General features: G+C 41.3%; 1 protein-coding gene across 3 annotated transcripts in view; it reads right to left on the bottom strand.

Moving 5' to 3' along the window:
* casz1 (castor zinc finger 1) overlaps positions 1 to 15307 on the bottom strand; it is a 61290-nt gene that overhangs the window by 18544 nt on the left and 27439 nt on the right. For 2 of the 3 annotated variants that reach the window (XM_044038567.1, XM_044038566.1), the window contains exons 2-5: positions 12348 to 12908; positions 6346 to 7246; positions 4359 to 4424; positions 1572 to 1668 (exon numbers count right to left, since the gene is read on the bottom strand). In XM_044038567.1, the coding sequence (XP_043894502.1) occupies positions 1572 to 1668; positions 4359 to 4424; positions 6346 to 7246; positions 12348 to 12908 (1625 nt within the window). The remainder of the gene's footprint in view (positions 1 to 1571; positions 1669 to 4358; positions 4425 to 6345; positions 7247 to 12347; positions 12909 to 15307) is intronic. The other variant, XM_044038568.1, reaches the window with a different exon arrangement.

Below are 15307 nucleotides of genomic sequence, written 5' to 3'. Positions count from 1 at the left end.
AATGCATATTTCTAAGATGTTTGAGTCTTGTAAGAGCAAACACTTCATTAGGATTTTTAATCTAATAGATGAATGCTTCAGATTCATCATCACTTTTTGAATAATCCTCCAAAATCTCAGTTTTTGCCTTCGGGCTTTCTGGGGTCTGACGGTTTTTGATGACGGGAAAATAAGGTGAACTGCAGTCATGATAAATTCGATCCATCAAGCTGTCCAAAATAGGCCATGGAGAGAGCTGACTGGGAAAAAGATCTCATTTTCAGTTGAGTGGTGATGAAGGTTGTGAGCCACTTGCTACATTTATTTTAGGATTCCCACTAGTGTGGCAAGATGCACACTCTCGCTCATGTACAAGCCCATGAAAGGAGAATGTTAAGACTCAGCCAATAGCCCAGAGGCTGGCAGTGGGATAATATTCCAGGAGTGTGTGTCATGTAACATTTCATGAGTTATCGCTTCGAAACGGGCTGCTCATCACTGCCTGCCTGTTTTTTTCACGGTATTGACATCCCGAGTGCTGGCTCCCAGAGCATATCTGGGTTTCTATGCAACACAAAAGCAACAGAGAAATGTGGACCTGACCGTGGAAATTGCCATGATAACCTGAACTAACGCTCTAAATAGTGACATGAAATGATTTTCCTTTGTATTCCTCCCATCAGACTGTGAAGTGGGATTCATGCAGAATATAAAAGCTTCGATACGTAATGCTTTGCTCCACATAAACAATATTTATCGAGCGGTAATCTCTCTTGATCGGGAGCAGACAAAGGAGATTACATCTGAAGATGGCTTAATTCGGAAAATGCTAAGAAAGGGCGGAAAACACACACGCGCCACTAGCTGTGCATGGATTTTTGACGTCTTTGACAAATCTACCCATGTTTGTCTAATTCTCTAAGGCCATATGCTACAGCAAACACACACACACGGTCTGTAATATGATCTGCTCTGTGTGTTTTTTTCCTCCTTCCTGTGCCATACAGGACAACTCTTGGGACCAGGACAAGATTAATAACGTGAAACAGAAATAATGACAGCCCTCCAGTCATTGGCAGATATCTTTATGAAAAAAAAAGAAAGAGAGAGAGCATAAATAAAAAAAAAAAGAGTGTTTACAATTAACCCTTGTGATGAAAGGACAACTGTCAAAGGCCAACTGTGCTGGGAAGACACCTGCAAAATGAGCGAGTGCAAACACTCACAGCCCGGTCCACAAACCAAAGGCCAACAAACTTTTTTTTATGTGCGTAAACTTTGGCTGGGTGTAACGAGCAATGAAAAGATGACACATTATCCTGTTTGTCTATCCTAAGATCACCCTTGATCCTGACAAAAGAGAGGATGCTCTGCTTTAAGTCACCCAACCTAACCTGATAATGAATAAATAATGGAACTTAAGCACACATTAGCTGGTTTTAGCCAGTGAGGGCGGGACTTAAAACAAAGCCACATTTGTCTGTTTTTTCTCTGAATCAAGAGCGGTTTGAGGCACAGTCTGCACCATAAACGGAGGGAAACTCAAACAATGTGTATTTAGGTGATGCTCAAAAAATGATAAAATTACTCACGCTCACCTGGTAGTTACAGTCAGGGTCCATGCAGTGGTAATGCTCTCTATACTGGTAGGCACAGTGCACATGCCCACAGTGTTGACTTCCAGAGAACCTGAAACCCAAGTTATAGCGAAAACATTTTGATTTTGTTACATATTTTAACATCTGCACAGAGCAGTGAATGAAATCACATCAAGACTGACGCAAAACCTGAGAACACATAAGAGCTTATCACACTGAGAACAGAGTCGCGGGGATGAAAACGCTGAATGATAAAGGAGCCGGGAAAAACAGCACTGACATTCAAAAATAATTGACGTAAAATGAAAAACAATTAGTGGGGAAATTATCTGAAATTTCAAGAACGGCGCAAAATAAAACAAGTGAAGGAGTTTTCAAAGGCAAAGACCTCCTTGTCTCGTCTCACCTTCAAAGTAACAGAGCTCACACCTTCAAACCGACTTCCGCTTTCCACACTGCTGCAACAATTTACCCGTCTGTCACACCAATTTCAGCTAAATTAGCTCCATTTATTTCCAAAGCAGCCGTAAGAGACACTTATTACACTGAAACCCCTTTCCATGACACACATTCTCACGCCCCATAACTACTTTATTTCCCAACACTGTGAAAACCCCTGTCAAATCAATGCACAGTTATTTCAGTTTAGACACAGTTTTACACTCTGAGGTAGAGAGTCAGGTATACACAGATGTGGGGACATCTCTGTCTACTTTCTTTTTTATCTGAAAGCCTTTCCTAATCTTAAGCCCAAACACCAGATTTTGTCTGTCGCTAGCTACAGGGATATAAAAAAAAAAGGCTGCTGCTTGCTCCAGTACAACCACTTTTACGGTGGTGATTATAAGCCTGATGATGATGACTGTTAAAATCCTCCAATTACCAGTGAAAACACACAAATAAACATTTGAACTGCTGCTGCCAAGAGCTCCATCTGCAAGTGCAGCGGAGAGGGGGAAAGGGGGCTGAGTAATTTTTTTTTTCCATCTCTCTTTCTGTTTTTCCTTGTTAGGATTATCCCAGAGCTGCATTTACAGATCACTTTGCTGAGTTCATTAAGCTAATTGAACGGCATATCCACTACACTTTTTAAGTTGGCTGTGTGAGTATAGATGGGAGTGGGGGCTATGGAAAGGTTTGATGGATCTTTTTAGAAAAGACCAAACCAGTCAGGACAAGTCACAGTGTCAGAAATACAATGAAGTGAACATATGCCCACACCTAAGTGCTGTCTACACTCTTCTTTAACATACGTGCACACATTTACACTCATGAACACACAACCCCCACCACCACCACCACCACCCTCCAGAGACTATGGCCCACCCCTCTGTTCATTGCCCAGCTGTATCACTTTGCCTCTGGACAATTCCCACTTGCCGCGTCAGGGGGCCTAATGGGCCGCTGCTATTCAGCAGCAGATTAAATATTAATATCACCACGATACAGAGATTGCAGCGCATCTCCAGTTACAATAGAGATACACAGATCAAAGTGCCGCGGCAACAGTGGGTGCATGAAAGCATTTAAAGAGTGAAAACTGCAACTAAACACTACCAGGGAAGCTCTTTAAAACATTTTACTGTGGTGTGGCGAGAAGATGAAGAACTTTTTTTTTTTTTCCCTCTTTTCACAAGGACTGTGTTGCCAATACGTTTACAAAGCTGTTTTTTTGTATTACGGTGCACTCATTAGCCCGAGCACCAAGGAGCAACCATCCCCCGCTTCTACCTCCCATCTCTGCGCTACATTTGCCCTTTTTATGAGCCCTCCTTTTCCATTTTTTTTTTTCCTCCCTCCTCTTCTTTCCTTTCTCTTTTTTTCCCAACCTCAACACGGAAATTGAAACTGTATCTGGGCTTATCTGCAGCCTCCCCGTGCATCAACTGCCGAGATGTTTAGACAAATTTTATGCATTATGCAGCGCAAATATCAAAACAGTTCTTGGCAGTGCCAGCAGAAGCCTCATTAAAAATTCCTTAATTAAATCTTCTTGCAAAATGTAATCAGTCCAAGGAAGAGGTTTTGTGTGTGTGTGTGTGTGTGTGTGTGTGTGTGTGTGTGTGTGTGTGTGTGTGGAGGATGTGTGTCTGTCAGTGGCAGGCTTTGATTTGTGCCCTTCATGTTATGGTTTGGAGAAGTAATCATTAATGCCAAAGCCACTTTGGCTTTTCAAATGCTGTTTTTTCTTTCTTTTTAAAACAGAATAAACAAACAAGTGATAATCACCTTTCTAGTGCGGGCTCAAAATTAATCCAGAATGGGGGCATTGTTCTGTGTCCATAGAAACCGAAAGATACAGTACCTCGTCTCCCTTGATGCTTTTGTCTGTGATGGTGTGAAAGACGGAGTTTTTGGATCACTCAGGCTCGCGCGTGTTCAACAGTAAACGGCAGAACTAAAGAAAAACCTGGCCTGAGCTCATATTTCCTCTGTGTCAGTCAAAGCTTAAAGTACCGAGCGGCACAGAGTTATGTTCCTCTCAATGTGTTAGTTGTTTTAGTGCTATACACACTGTGAGCATTTATTCAACCAGATACAGTGAGCGACCATCAAACCATTTCTCTTTCATTACCCCCATCCTTCTACTTCCTCTCAGCACATAAATTGGAGTCTTTTCTTAATTAATTTACTGTGCGTAGAACATTTTCATACCAGTCTAAGATCTCGTTACATCACTGAATAAAACACGCCATCAGTACATAAAAAAGACCCATCTCTGTTTTGAGTATTTCGTTTTTGTTTTTTTTACTGGTGCAGCACATTGAGGGATTTGCATACCTGGCAATATATTTCTGGTAGAGGTTGATGTCTTCGCCAGCGGGTTTATCTGGTGGCAGGCCATTTCTAATGCAACAGAAAACACAAAAGAGACAGGATTAATGGTGAGCTTGTGCTGTCTGTTGTTAATAAAAACAAACTGACACACTATTTGCTTACAAGCCGCTCCCAAACTTTGGACTATCAATATACATTTTCTTGTGTCATAACAGCGTTTTCATGTGCCGTATGAATCAGGGATTTAAGGTGCACACTTTGATGCATGGTCTCCCAACCAATGAAAGGCAAAATGCAGGAGCAAAGGGACATTAATCTTTTATGGGGGTATTTTGGTGAGTGCTCATATGCAAAACTGGATAATGGGGACGTGGAAGAAAAGCTCTGAAAAGGCCTTTTCTGATAATCTCTCTGGACCTTGGCTCTAATGCTGATGTCAGGTTGTCGCCAAACAGTCTGGACTCAGTTCAAATTAAGATGTAAGACAACTCTGGAGCCGCAAACACATATGGATCAAGCTACTTGACTCAGTGCCACTTTTAACTCAATCCAATTCAGTGCAAAAGAGAAAATCGCTAGGATTTTTGTGTGTGTGTGTGTGTGTGTGTGTGTGTGTGTGCTGGGGATTGTTGTCTGTTTTTTTGTTACCTGAGATGTAACTCCCTGATAGGAGCACAGTTAGTAGATGTCATAATACAGTTATTGGTTGTGCTTGCTCCCTCTCAGGGATGGCATTTAGCTCCATGTGAGCAGCTCCACACGGGGGATGACCTGAGGTTAATCTGGCCCAGAGGGGAGGATGTACTGCCAGACATTCTGCCTAGAACCCCCTCTCTTCCCTGTATACAAGCACCAGACTGGGTTAGTTAGCCAAGCTTGCAGCTCCACTGAGTCCCAACCTGACAAAGGCCAAAGCCAAAGGGAGAGGTGCCTGAGGGCTCTTGAACAGTGTCTTTGATAGGTCTTGACTAACTAGAGACAAGGTCAAAACCAATCAAACAGACTCTGGGATACTGGTAGTGCACACGACTGTGAGCTAGTTCCCCAAACCCCTCGTTTGCTTCCTTTAAAGTGCACTCGTAAGGCAGTGTTGAGTCGGCCCCTGTGACTCGCCGGGAGGTTAGTCATGGCTCCAAAGTAATTAAAGGGAGAGTTGTTACACCCTAGCCAAACGAAAGAAGTCAGTCACTTTGCGATGACTGTGCTAAATCAGTCTCCACGGAGTGCTACAGCGAGTAAACACTTCATGTGCCTTCGCAACTCATCATGTTGTGGATCTATTGGGCGCTATGCGCTATTTCACACTACATTTCTGTTGGCTGCTGTAAACGTAGCAATTACCTTTGCGTTAAGCTAACTGACTCACAGTAGCAGTTAAGTGTGTGTGAGCTCCCCATAAGCTCCAAGGGTTCCCACTGAGAGACTATCAGAGTGAAGAAGACAGAACCTCTGAGCTTGGAACCTGTTCAATCCACCATTAAACTTTAAATTGGAAATTTACTGACATTATTATTTATTAGCAAATTTCACATACGCAACATTTTAGTGCAATTAGGAGAAGAAGTGGGCCCCAAAAGTGTTTGTCGATGAGTACATGCGACGCTCGCCGTGATTTAAATAAATGCATTCCATGATCACTTATGGAGCATATGTTCTCCATCAAATCTCTGCTCAAACACACATGTAGTCATCTATCTATCTATCTATTCATCCAGAACGGCTTTTTGCAAAAACACTTATTTGACCAGTCCATCTGCAAATTCATTGCAGCATGGAACAAACTGATAAATGTTACAGATGTACTTGAACAGATGTTTAAGTACTAAAACTTCATGGCATTTCCATGTTTGTCACTACAACCACATGATACATTCAGTGACTCCAGTTAAAAATGTGCATGATATTTTTTACCCAGGATTCTAAGATCGGAAAATATATTTTTCATTTTGTTACCAGTCTGTGCTTTCACGTTTCATTTGAGCAGACTTACTTCACAGAGGACACGGTGCCTGTGGTGATGGAGTCAGTCTTGGAAAAGCTGGACTTCAGGTAGTCAGAGCTGTTGAAGCTCATGTGTCCTGTCTGGTCCATTGTGAGTCCTGGTGTGATGCTGGCCCCGGCTGCACCTACTGTGGGAACACCGGGAACTCCTGGGTTCCCCGGCGCTGTGGCGAGGACATTGGGCATCAGAGAGGCTTCAGGAGTTCCTGGCATCAGTTTCTGAATTGTTCTGACGTCATACTTCGAAGGGCGGCCCACTTTGCCAGTCTTGAAGGCGATGGCACCGCCCATGTCAGGGTTGCCTTCACCAGGCTTGAAGAGGTGCAGAAACTTCACGTTCTCCAGGTCATACTTAGAGGGTCGCTTGTAAGCATTACCGTTCTGCTGCTGCAGACTCTCGCCCATCTTGAGCTTCTGAATGAAGAAGTCATACTTGGAGGCTCGGGATGTCATGTTCTGCATGTGAGAGGGATTGGGTGGCTGAGAAGTGCCCAGCTGAGGTCCTCCTTGCTGTTTGTGGTCCAGGCTGGAGGGGTAGATCTGTGCCTCTGCCCCTGGGACGCACCCCGAGGTCTGGAGCATCATAGCACTCTTGTCTTGGGTCAGTTTTACGTTGAGGTCGTCTGGTTTGGGTGGGGAAGCATGCATGGGCCAAGGTAGGGTCTCTCCGGCTTTTAGCTTACGAATGTACTCTTCGTACTTAGAGAAACGGGCACGCCGTGAGGCCTCCTCACTGCTGAGGGATGAGGGGTCTGAGGTAGCGGCTTTGAGCTTCTCAAAGCTGATCTTCTTGGTCAGCTCATCCCTTACTTGCTGGTCATCATAACCAAACATTCCCAAAAACTCATTCATGGTGTTAGCTGCATAGTCTCGCAGGGCAGATGCTTCACCTGAGGAGAAAAAACAGAAGACTGCCTGTTTGTAAAATGTAATGCAACAACATTCCTACTTATCCTCTTTAAAGCTGAGAACAGTCACGTTTGTGCTGCATGGTGCTACTGTAATTACGTGTATTGATATGAATGAAGAACAGTACAACATATACAAATATTAGTATAGTTATTTTTCCATTTGAAGAGTGAAACGGCATCCAATTTAAAACCACTGCTTAAGACGTCAGTTGCCTAATTCCGGTTACTAAATCAACATAAGAAATGGTTCCCTCTCACGATGCTCACTCTACAACGGTTACACTGTTGCTATGGTTCGTAGCTGAAGTGGATAGTCTATGTTTGACAATTTATTGTTTTGTTTGGCATCACATATGGCGGGTTCAAATTGATTAATCTAGCAAAGTAGCTTTGTGTTGAAAGTGTGGAATATATTTAGTTGGCCCAATTAATGTAACAATGCTATCGCACCTCTACACTTTGGCAAACATACCGCAACACTGAGATAATGAAAGAACCAAGTCTCCGACATTATAAAGGGATCCATTTTGTGGAACAGTGAATGCTCATGATTGATGCGATGCCATTATCCTCGTAACTTCACAAGTGTAGTGAAATTTCACTACAGGAAAAGTGATTTTACACTGCAGGCTACCGCAACATATGCTGCACATCTATAAACACATTGCCTGAAGCAACACTCTTCCTGTTTCAGTTGCACTATAGCTCAGTTTTAGAGAATTTGCAGATGAATGTACTGGAGGAGACTAAACGCTAAACAAACCGAATTTCTCTTCCTGCTGCCATGTCTAACTGCTGATGAGGTTTTTCAATTTTGAGAAAATATTACAACAAAGACACTTTCGAAAAACTGTTTTACAGCCTCCTATAAATTAAGAAAAACTAACTATAACGCACTTGATTGGAAATTGTTTATATGATGTATAATTCTGATCGTTAGTAAAATTAAATCCATTTTATAAAAGCACACTATGAAACTTCGTGTGACATATTTTTTATATCATAATAAGTCATAAAAGTGAACAGAATTAATCTTTTCCTCTTTTTCCACATAAGAACTGAAACAGCACTTCCATTTTGAGAGTCCATTAAATTGGACAACTTCCCCAAGGACATGGCAAAATACAGTATAGTCAATGTATAGTTTAATTGCATTATATGGAGATTAATTCTGGCCCATTAACTTTCATCCAGGTTAGTGCAAGGGGTCAGGGAGTGGGAAAAGGGAAAATGATTTGCACTGAAAGCAGTGGAGGGACAAAGCTGTGCATAAAAAAGAAGATCATGGGATAAAAGGCAAAGAAAAAAGAGAAACAGGAAGGACCATGAAACAGCTTTTCTCCAAACACAGTTTGCTGATCCAACTCTGTACTAAAACTCACTCAGTTTTCATGTTAGACAGGAAACTAAAAAACAGACGTGATACAAATGAGGAACGATGGTAGATAATATTCATTCTAAACTTGTGGCCATCTTAGCTCGTCACTGGCACAGGGACAGAACCAAGGTTCAAACATTTAAAAAAATGCCTTGTGGCTTCTTTCGTGACCAAAGCACACACGAGCTACCACCAGGGTAATTAATACACAAATATTTCTGCTCTTGTCTCAGATTTCTCAGTTATTGCTAAATCAGTCGCCGTGTCCTGCTTTTCACATCTCCGGCCCAGCATGTAAAATAATCCCCAAATTTCCACTCACTGCAATGGGGTTGCTCCTCAACACAAGTGGATCAGTATGAAAGAGTATCTGCTGGATCGAAAGGGCATGAAAATTTGAAGGGAAATTGATATTTGAGAGGAAAAACCTGCGTGATTGACACAGGCGATTTGATCAAATCTAACCATCTTTTTTTACATGTACTGAAACCACAGCGTGACACATAATATGCACATGAACATGTATTTACTGCAGAGTTTCCCTCTGATAAGTGTTTATAAAATACCGTTACAAATGCATCTTCACTTCAAATCATTTAATTCGACATTCCTCTCCTTTGATTTGTTAATTTTAGTGCTTCTTGGATTTTACTGCGACTGTATTTATAGGAGCATCTCAGGTCACAGTATATCATATAGCGCTAACGTTAAGGCCGAGTGAGTCAGAATGACACCTTACTGACTGAGGAATTGTGACTAAAAAGGGAAAAGCAAAATGAAAGTACTTGTTAAATTTCCAAATTAAACAAGATAAATCACTCCCATCTCCAATATAAAAATGTCCCATTAAATTAAGTGAATGAAAAGGAATTCATTAAAAATGAAAATCTACAATTTCAGTTTCAGAATGATTTGCTATTTATTACAGAGGAACTAGTGTTGTTTCATGGGAGCACTGACATCCTTTTTTCATATTCTCTTTGGTTGGAGGATTAGAAAATGATTTGGTTCTCTTTATTCCTTCATGTGATGTGCTGTCAATGAAAGACAAAGGATTTTACTTTTCTAACAAAACCATGTCAATTCATTTTCTATCAGGGTGATATCATGTGACACCAAGCCAGGAAATATGGGTAATAAATAAGCAAATAAATATAATGTTTTCGTCTATTCTCATCGCTTTCTTTCCTGTTTCCTAACATGCCTGACATTTACTTCTGTGCTTTCTCTGCTGCCACTGCTGAAAAATCTACAAATAAGTGGTTCCTAATCTTAACACTTCAGGCAAGCAAAATCCAACACATGACACAGACCTGCCTTGTCTACATTTGAGGCAATTAGGCCACATTTTCCTCCACAGATATGATAACAGATGGGAATTATATCTCCTTTAGGCTGACCAAACATGGCCATCGGCATGGCACAGCGTCTCTACTCACAGGACTGAGAGGCAGAGGTGTCACTGATGATAAAGGTGCATGCAAGTCACTATATATGGACTAATCTAGAGTCTGAATACCCTCTAAGGGGCATCAGCTCTGAGCCGCACAAGCACAATGTAGAGTGTTTGGGTAAAAAAATGTTTCAGTCAGGGAATAGTGGGATTTTTTAATATTGTACAAATTGAGTTTTTACAAAGCAATGTCCTGAATTAGTTTAAATGTGTTATGTTCGAATGGGACAGCTGTATCCTAATAAATGGCATCCTGTGATTCAGATTTCAAACTTCTTGGTGTTTGGTTAGTTAATTAACAGGCAGTAAACAGAGAGTGCTTTGAAATAGCTTGAAATGAGCAATAACCTTTTCCAGTGAACCCAGAATTGCAAATGGAAGTCATGGCCAGGCCTGTTTGATCCATCGCTATGAGCATCTCTGTCATTGCTTTCATTGTTTTTTATTCATTGGCTTTTCCATTGACTGGCTTACGAGGGCTCTAATGCAACATCTAAATTATCTAGGAAAAGTATTCTGGGGTTTCGCACTGATAGGAAATCCGCACGATGCCTCAATGTGAGGAGTTAAATGTTTTGAAGGTCGCAGTTTCTCTCATTGATCTTGCAATGTTTGTTAATTACATTGTCACTGATGTTGTGAGAGATAATTAAGCCACTATGTTTATATGCATAATTATGTGCACTCCGCATCAGCCTTTGAAAGACAGTGGTGAGAGAGAGAGAGAGAGAGAGAGAGAGAGAGAGAGAGAGAGAGAGAGAGAAGAAAATGTTTTAATTGTGAGCAGAGTAGAAACATGGCAATATAGATGCCCTAGTTACAATCAACAAAGAGCAACTCTGGAAAAAAAAAACAAAAAAGCACAGACACACTAAAGACAAGATTTGCAACTTATGCAGCGTGCTCTCCCCGCAGTCTTCAAACTCTCCAGCTTTGTTGTGAGATGTGAAGTAAAGGAGGCAGTGGAGAGGAAGGTGCAGGCCTGATACAGTAATATATATTTACAGACAGGCTTTTTTTTTTTCACGGCCATGAAATAGACACAAAATGACTAATTAAAACCACAATCCTTTTTTTTTTTTAAATGAAACCTGCTTCTTTTTTCTCAGAAGCCCCTGCCCTCAATTCTATGTGGCCAGAGCTGCTGCTGCTGTAAAACAAGAAGAAATGAAGACAAAAGGAACATGTGTGCATGTCTCTGAGGTAGATACCTAAACCTAGATGAAAGCGCAAAAAAAACTGATGTGAGCAAGCATGAAACAGAACTTGTTTTTGTACCACAACAACCGGTCTCGCCTGCAATTTGCTGTTTTTTTTCCCCTCCCTGCTCGCCTGTGAAAAAAAAGGGTTTATCTATTCATATAACCCAGCTATGTTTTTTTTCTCCTTTTTTACAGCTCTGTTTTAACTTCTGCTACACAAAGGCCAATCTCTCATATAGTGTGTATGTGTCTAGTTTCAAGGGTCACAAAGTCTATAACTATAAAAGGCGCTTTCTTAAAAGATTGTTTTTGCTGTTTGTGCATATTCTCGCTACTTCAGATGATTGTTGGAAGTATCTTCCAGCTTTATCTATTTGATAATCAGTGAATTATGCCAAGAGAACATCACGTCTCCAGTTAATATGAGTCATTTACGAGAGCAGATTATGAACTTTATTACATATAAGTTCGTGTCTGCTCACAAATACATGGAGCCGTTGATTGTGAGGAAACTAGCATACTTAAGCTTGGTTTGGGTATATACTGAAATACGACTTCCTATTTTCTGCGTGTGTGACACTCATGTGAAGAAGAAAAAACAGCTCAAAGGCAGACACTAACTCTGTGAAACAGAGGACCTTGTAGCAGTGGTTAAGTTAAGTGAGCTTAGGGAAAAATCAAAGACTCAATATGTAATCCTGGGTGTAATGTGAAGCTTAGCCTGGCCCTGCCATGTGCTGTTGGCCCACAGCTGCTGGGAGAATACATAAATGTCCTTATGTTGGAAGCCTGCTCCATTTATACATGTCTTTGTACAGTTAACCACACACTGACAAGTTACTGATTTCTTTTCTCTATCTTTAGGGTAATAATATCTCTAGCTATTCATTCAATTTAACTCTAGAGTGTGTCTTTTCAATACACTTAAGCTTTAGTGAGGGTGATAATGTCACCCACACTTAATCAAAGGCATTGCCTCTTAACACTACGGGCTGGGCTGCTTTAAAGGGCAAAGGTTGTGTTGGTTTAAGATGTTTACTGTTGTACCTGGGGAGGAGAAAGGTGCCTGGCGACTCTGGGCCTCACTTGGTGGTATGAAGGTCTCCTCTTTTGAAGGCCTCTCTTCGGCCTCTTTGTCGTCATGGTAACTGCCGTCCTGAGACCCCGCCCCAGCCTCAGCCTCCTCTGCATTGTCTTCGTCATCGCTGCAGCCTTTGGGCTGTACCATGTACACGCCCTCAGGAGGGCCATCTTCGTCATTGCTGACTTTGAGTTCATGCTCGTGTTCATCATCGGGAGCTGGTGGCTCTTCGCCATACTCGCCGTTGACCCACTTCTCGATGGCCTCGCGTCTCTTCTGGTCCTCCTCTAGACTCTGGCTTAGATTCAGGCTCTCGGGGAAGTTGGTCTCATTGTCGTCGTAGTTGGAGCTGCCACGCTCACTGTTTTCTGCTACACTCTGGTCTCCCTCTGCATTCTGGGAGCTGCTGTCGAACACCACCTGGCGGCTCAGCTTGGCACAGATAGCATTAAGTTTTAGGCCACCTTTCCTTTTGGCGGCCATCTTGGGTTTTCCTGAGGTCGTTTCAGTGCATAAACTCCTTTCAGCTGTTGGAAACAGGAGAAACAAAAAAATATACACAAGAATATTAGTCAAATACAATCACGAGTGGCGCCTCCACTACAGTTTGCGGCTTTAACTCCAATATAATGTGATTAAAACGGGGCCAGAAATGAAACTAATTCGAAGCTACTTTTCCATGTCAGTATCTTGTATTGATTTAAAACATCAGAGTGGAAAAAAAAAGTGACACAGAACAACAGTGACTGCAGCTATTAATAGCATCAAAAAGCACTTAACAATAACAGCACAAAACTAAAAGGACACGCCATGATACTCTGCATATCTTTCTACGTCACGCCTCTTCGGTCAGTGCAGAGTTTTACACGGAGGTGGAAAAAAAAAATAGATGAAAAACACAGGCAGCTGAAACCACAGGCAGATAGGTATCAGACCCCCTACGGTACTACGAGCAGCAAATACACAGCTACATAATCCTTCACATGACAGCGCTATAGAGACACTGTGAAATGTTATCTTCACTTTCACCTCAAGAGGCTATGGTCTTGCCACTGAGTGGGGGGCTGCTCAGCATTAAAGCTGTCAGAATGTGGAGAGAAAGTGTTGAGCAATTTTGGCCGTTTTTTGGACCGTCTTATTATTTTAGACTCAATAACTGTTTCCGCAGGTTGCATCGTGTGTATGAGCCCTTTAGCCAAGAGAGCAACGCAGGTACTTCATACAAATAGTGGCCGTCTTTCCTGTGTTTTACATATTTTTATACCGAACAAGACATACAACACAGGCTCGTCATTTTTTCCCACTGGGCCTCTCTGAACAATAGAGCATGATAGAGTGTGCTTCAGGGCAGGAATGGGTGGCATTATTTCAAACCCAAGTGGGGCTATCTTTATAACATGTCCTCTGATGAGACAGGAACAGCTGCCTGTGGCATTCCATATCCAGAGCTGCCTTTTTAGGGCAGAAACTGCACTCTGTTACCTTTCACTTGATTTCCTGAGCCACCAAAGTTCATGTTCCAACAGCATTTTCCAGACTCAAAATCAAGGCCATATCTTTATCAGGTTGTGGTGGGAGGTGACTGTGAGTAGCACAGTATTTACGATATCAAAAAAGTTGTTAACTTTTTTTTCTTTTCCTTTTTCTAGCTTTATCAGCTAAGGATCTGTGCAAACTGTTAAAGGCACCAAAGATATTTATTCTTGTGTGAAGTTGTACTGAATCTGCACTGTGAGTAAGATAATGTACTATAGTGAGCTAAGGACACACCGTTTCAGCAGAGAAAAATGTGTGATATCGAAGGGAACAAAGTTCTATCTTAAAGATTCAATTCACTTTCTACAACAATGAGAACGAGCCTCTTCATTTTCCCTCAGCCATAAAGCCAAGCACAATCATGTGTGAGCCATTGCCAGCATTATGTAAATCATACTGGTGCAACATAAAATCCTGTTTTCATTAGTGCCTCCTGCTGGCGTTTATTTTTTCTCGATGATATTATTCCTCTTCTGCCGTTTTTTTCGCAGCATAACTCCTCCCACAGTTTTGACACGTTATATCAAAACGTGCAGCTTGATTGGGAATTTTCTAAGACTTTCGAGTAACCATGGTGACAAAAATCGCGAAAACCAAGCCCACTTTGGAGCATCACAGAGTCGTCATATTTTAAGTTTTTATACAATCACAGTTTAAGTTTTGCACTTTTTTGGAGGTATTCTGATTTTACAATGAGTGTGTATTGTGTCCATAGGCATGGTGCTGGAGACACTGCTGAGATCCAGAAAAATAATCACAAACATCCACAATTTCCAACCTACACAGACAATTTTTACATCATTTTTACAACGTTGCTATGGTTGTCATCTAACACTGTGTGTTGTTTTCATTTTCATATGACTTGCAGATTTTCTAAAAATCACCTAAAAACGCAGAGAGTTCTGGTCAAAACTCTCCCATGTTAAAAGTCTACTTTGGAATTTTGGAAAAATCCAGACGAGGGTGATTTTAAAACTGTGATTTCTCAATCAATTTGCACCCATTTAAATTTAAATGTGGGAGCTGCTGAAAGCCTCCTGACGGTCTATCATCTACCGTTCTTGAAATATGACAACTTTAAAACATGCTGTTTTCTCTGTTTCTCAGAGGTTTGGGAGAAGCACAATGAACTAGGACATTATAATCAAATTTTGGACGACATACTTAAGTATGACATTTTTGTCACATTTTGAACATACTATACTATGTCATTTTGGTCACATTTTGGACGACATACTATACTATGATTTTTTTGTCAAATTTTGGACAACATACTATACTATGATTTTTTTGTCAAATTTTGGACAACATACTATACTATGACCTTTTTTGTCAAAATTTGGACAACATACTTTGTCAAAATTTGGACAACATACTACTTTTTTTGTCA

Source organism: Solea senegalensis, linkage group LG11 (assembly GCF_019176455.1).
Source record: "Solea senegalensis isolate Sse05_10M linkage group LG11, IFAPA_SoseM_1, whole genome shotgun sequence".
NCBI classification, from domain to species: Eukaryota; Metazoa; Chordata; class Actinopteri; order Pleuronectiformes; family Soleidae; genus Solea; species Solea senegalensis.
Note: the sequence above shows the minus strand (reverse complement) of the source record. Positions and strands in the feature narration are given on the sequence as shown.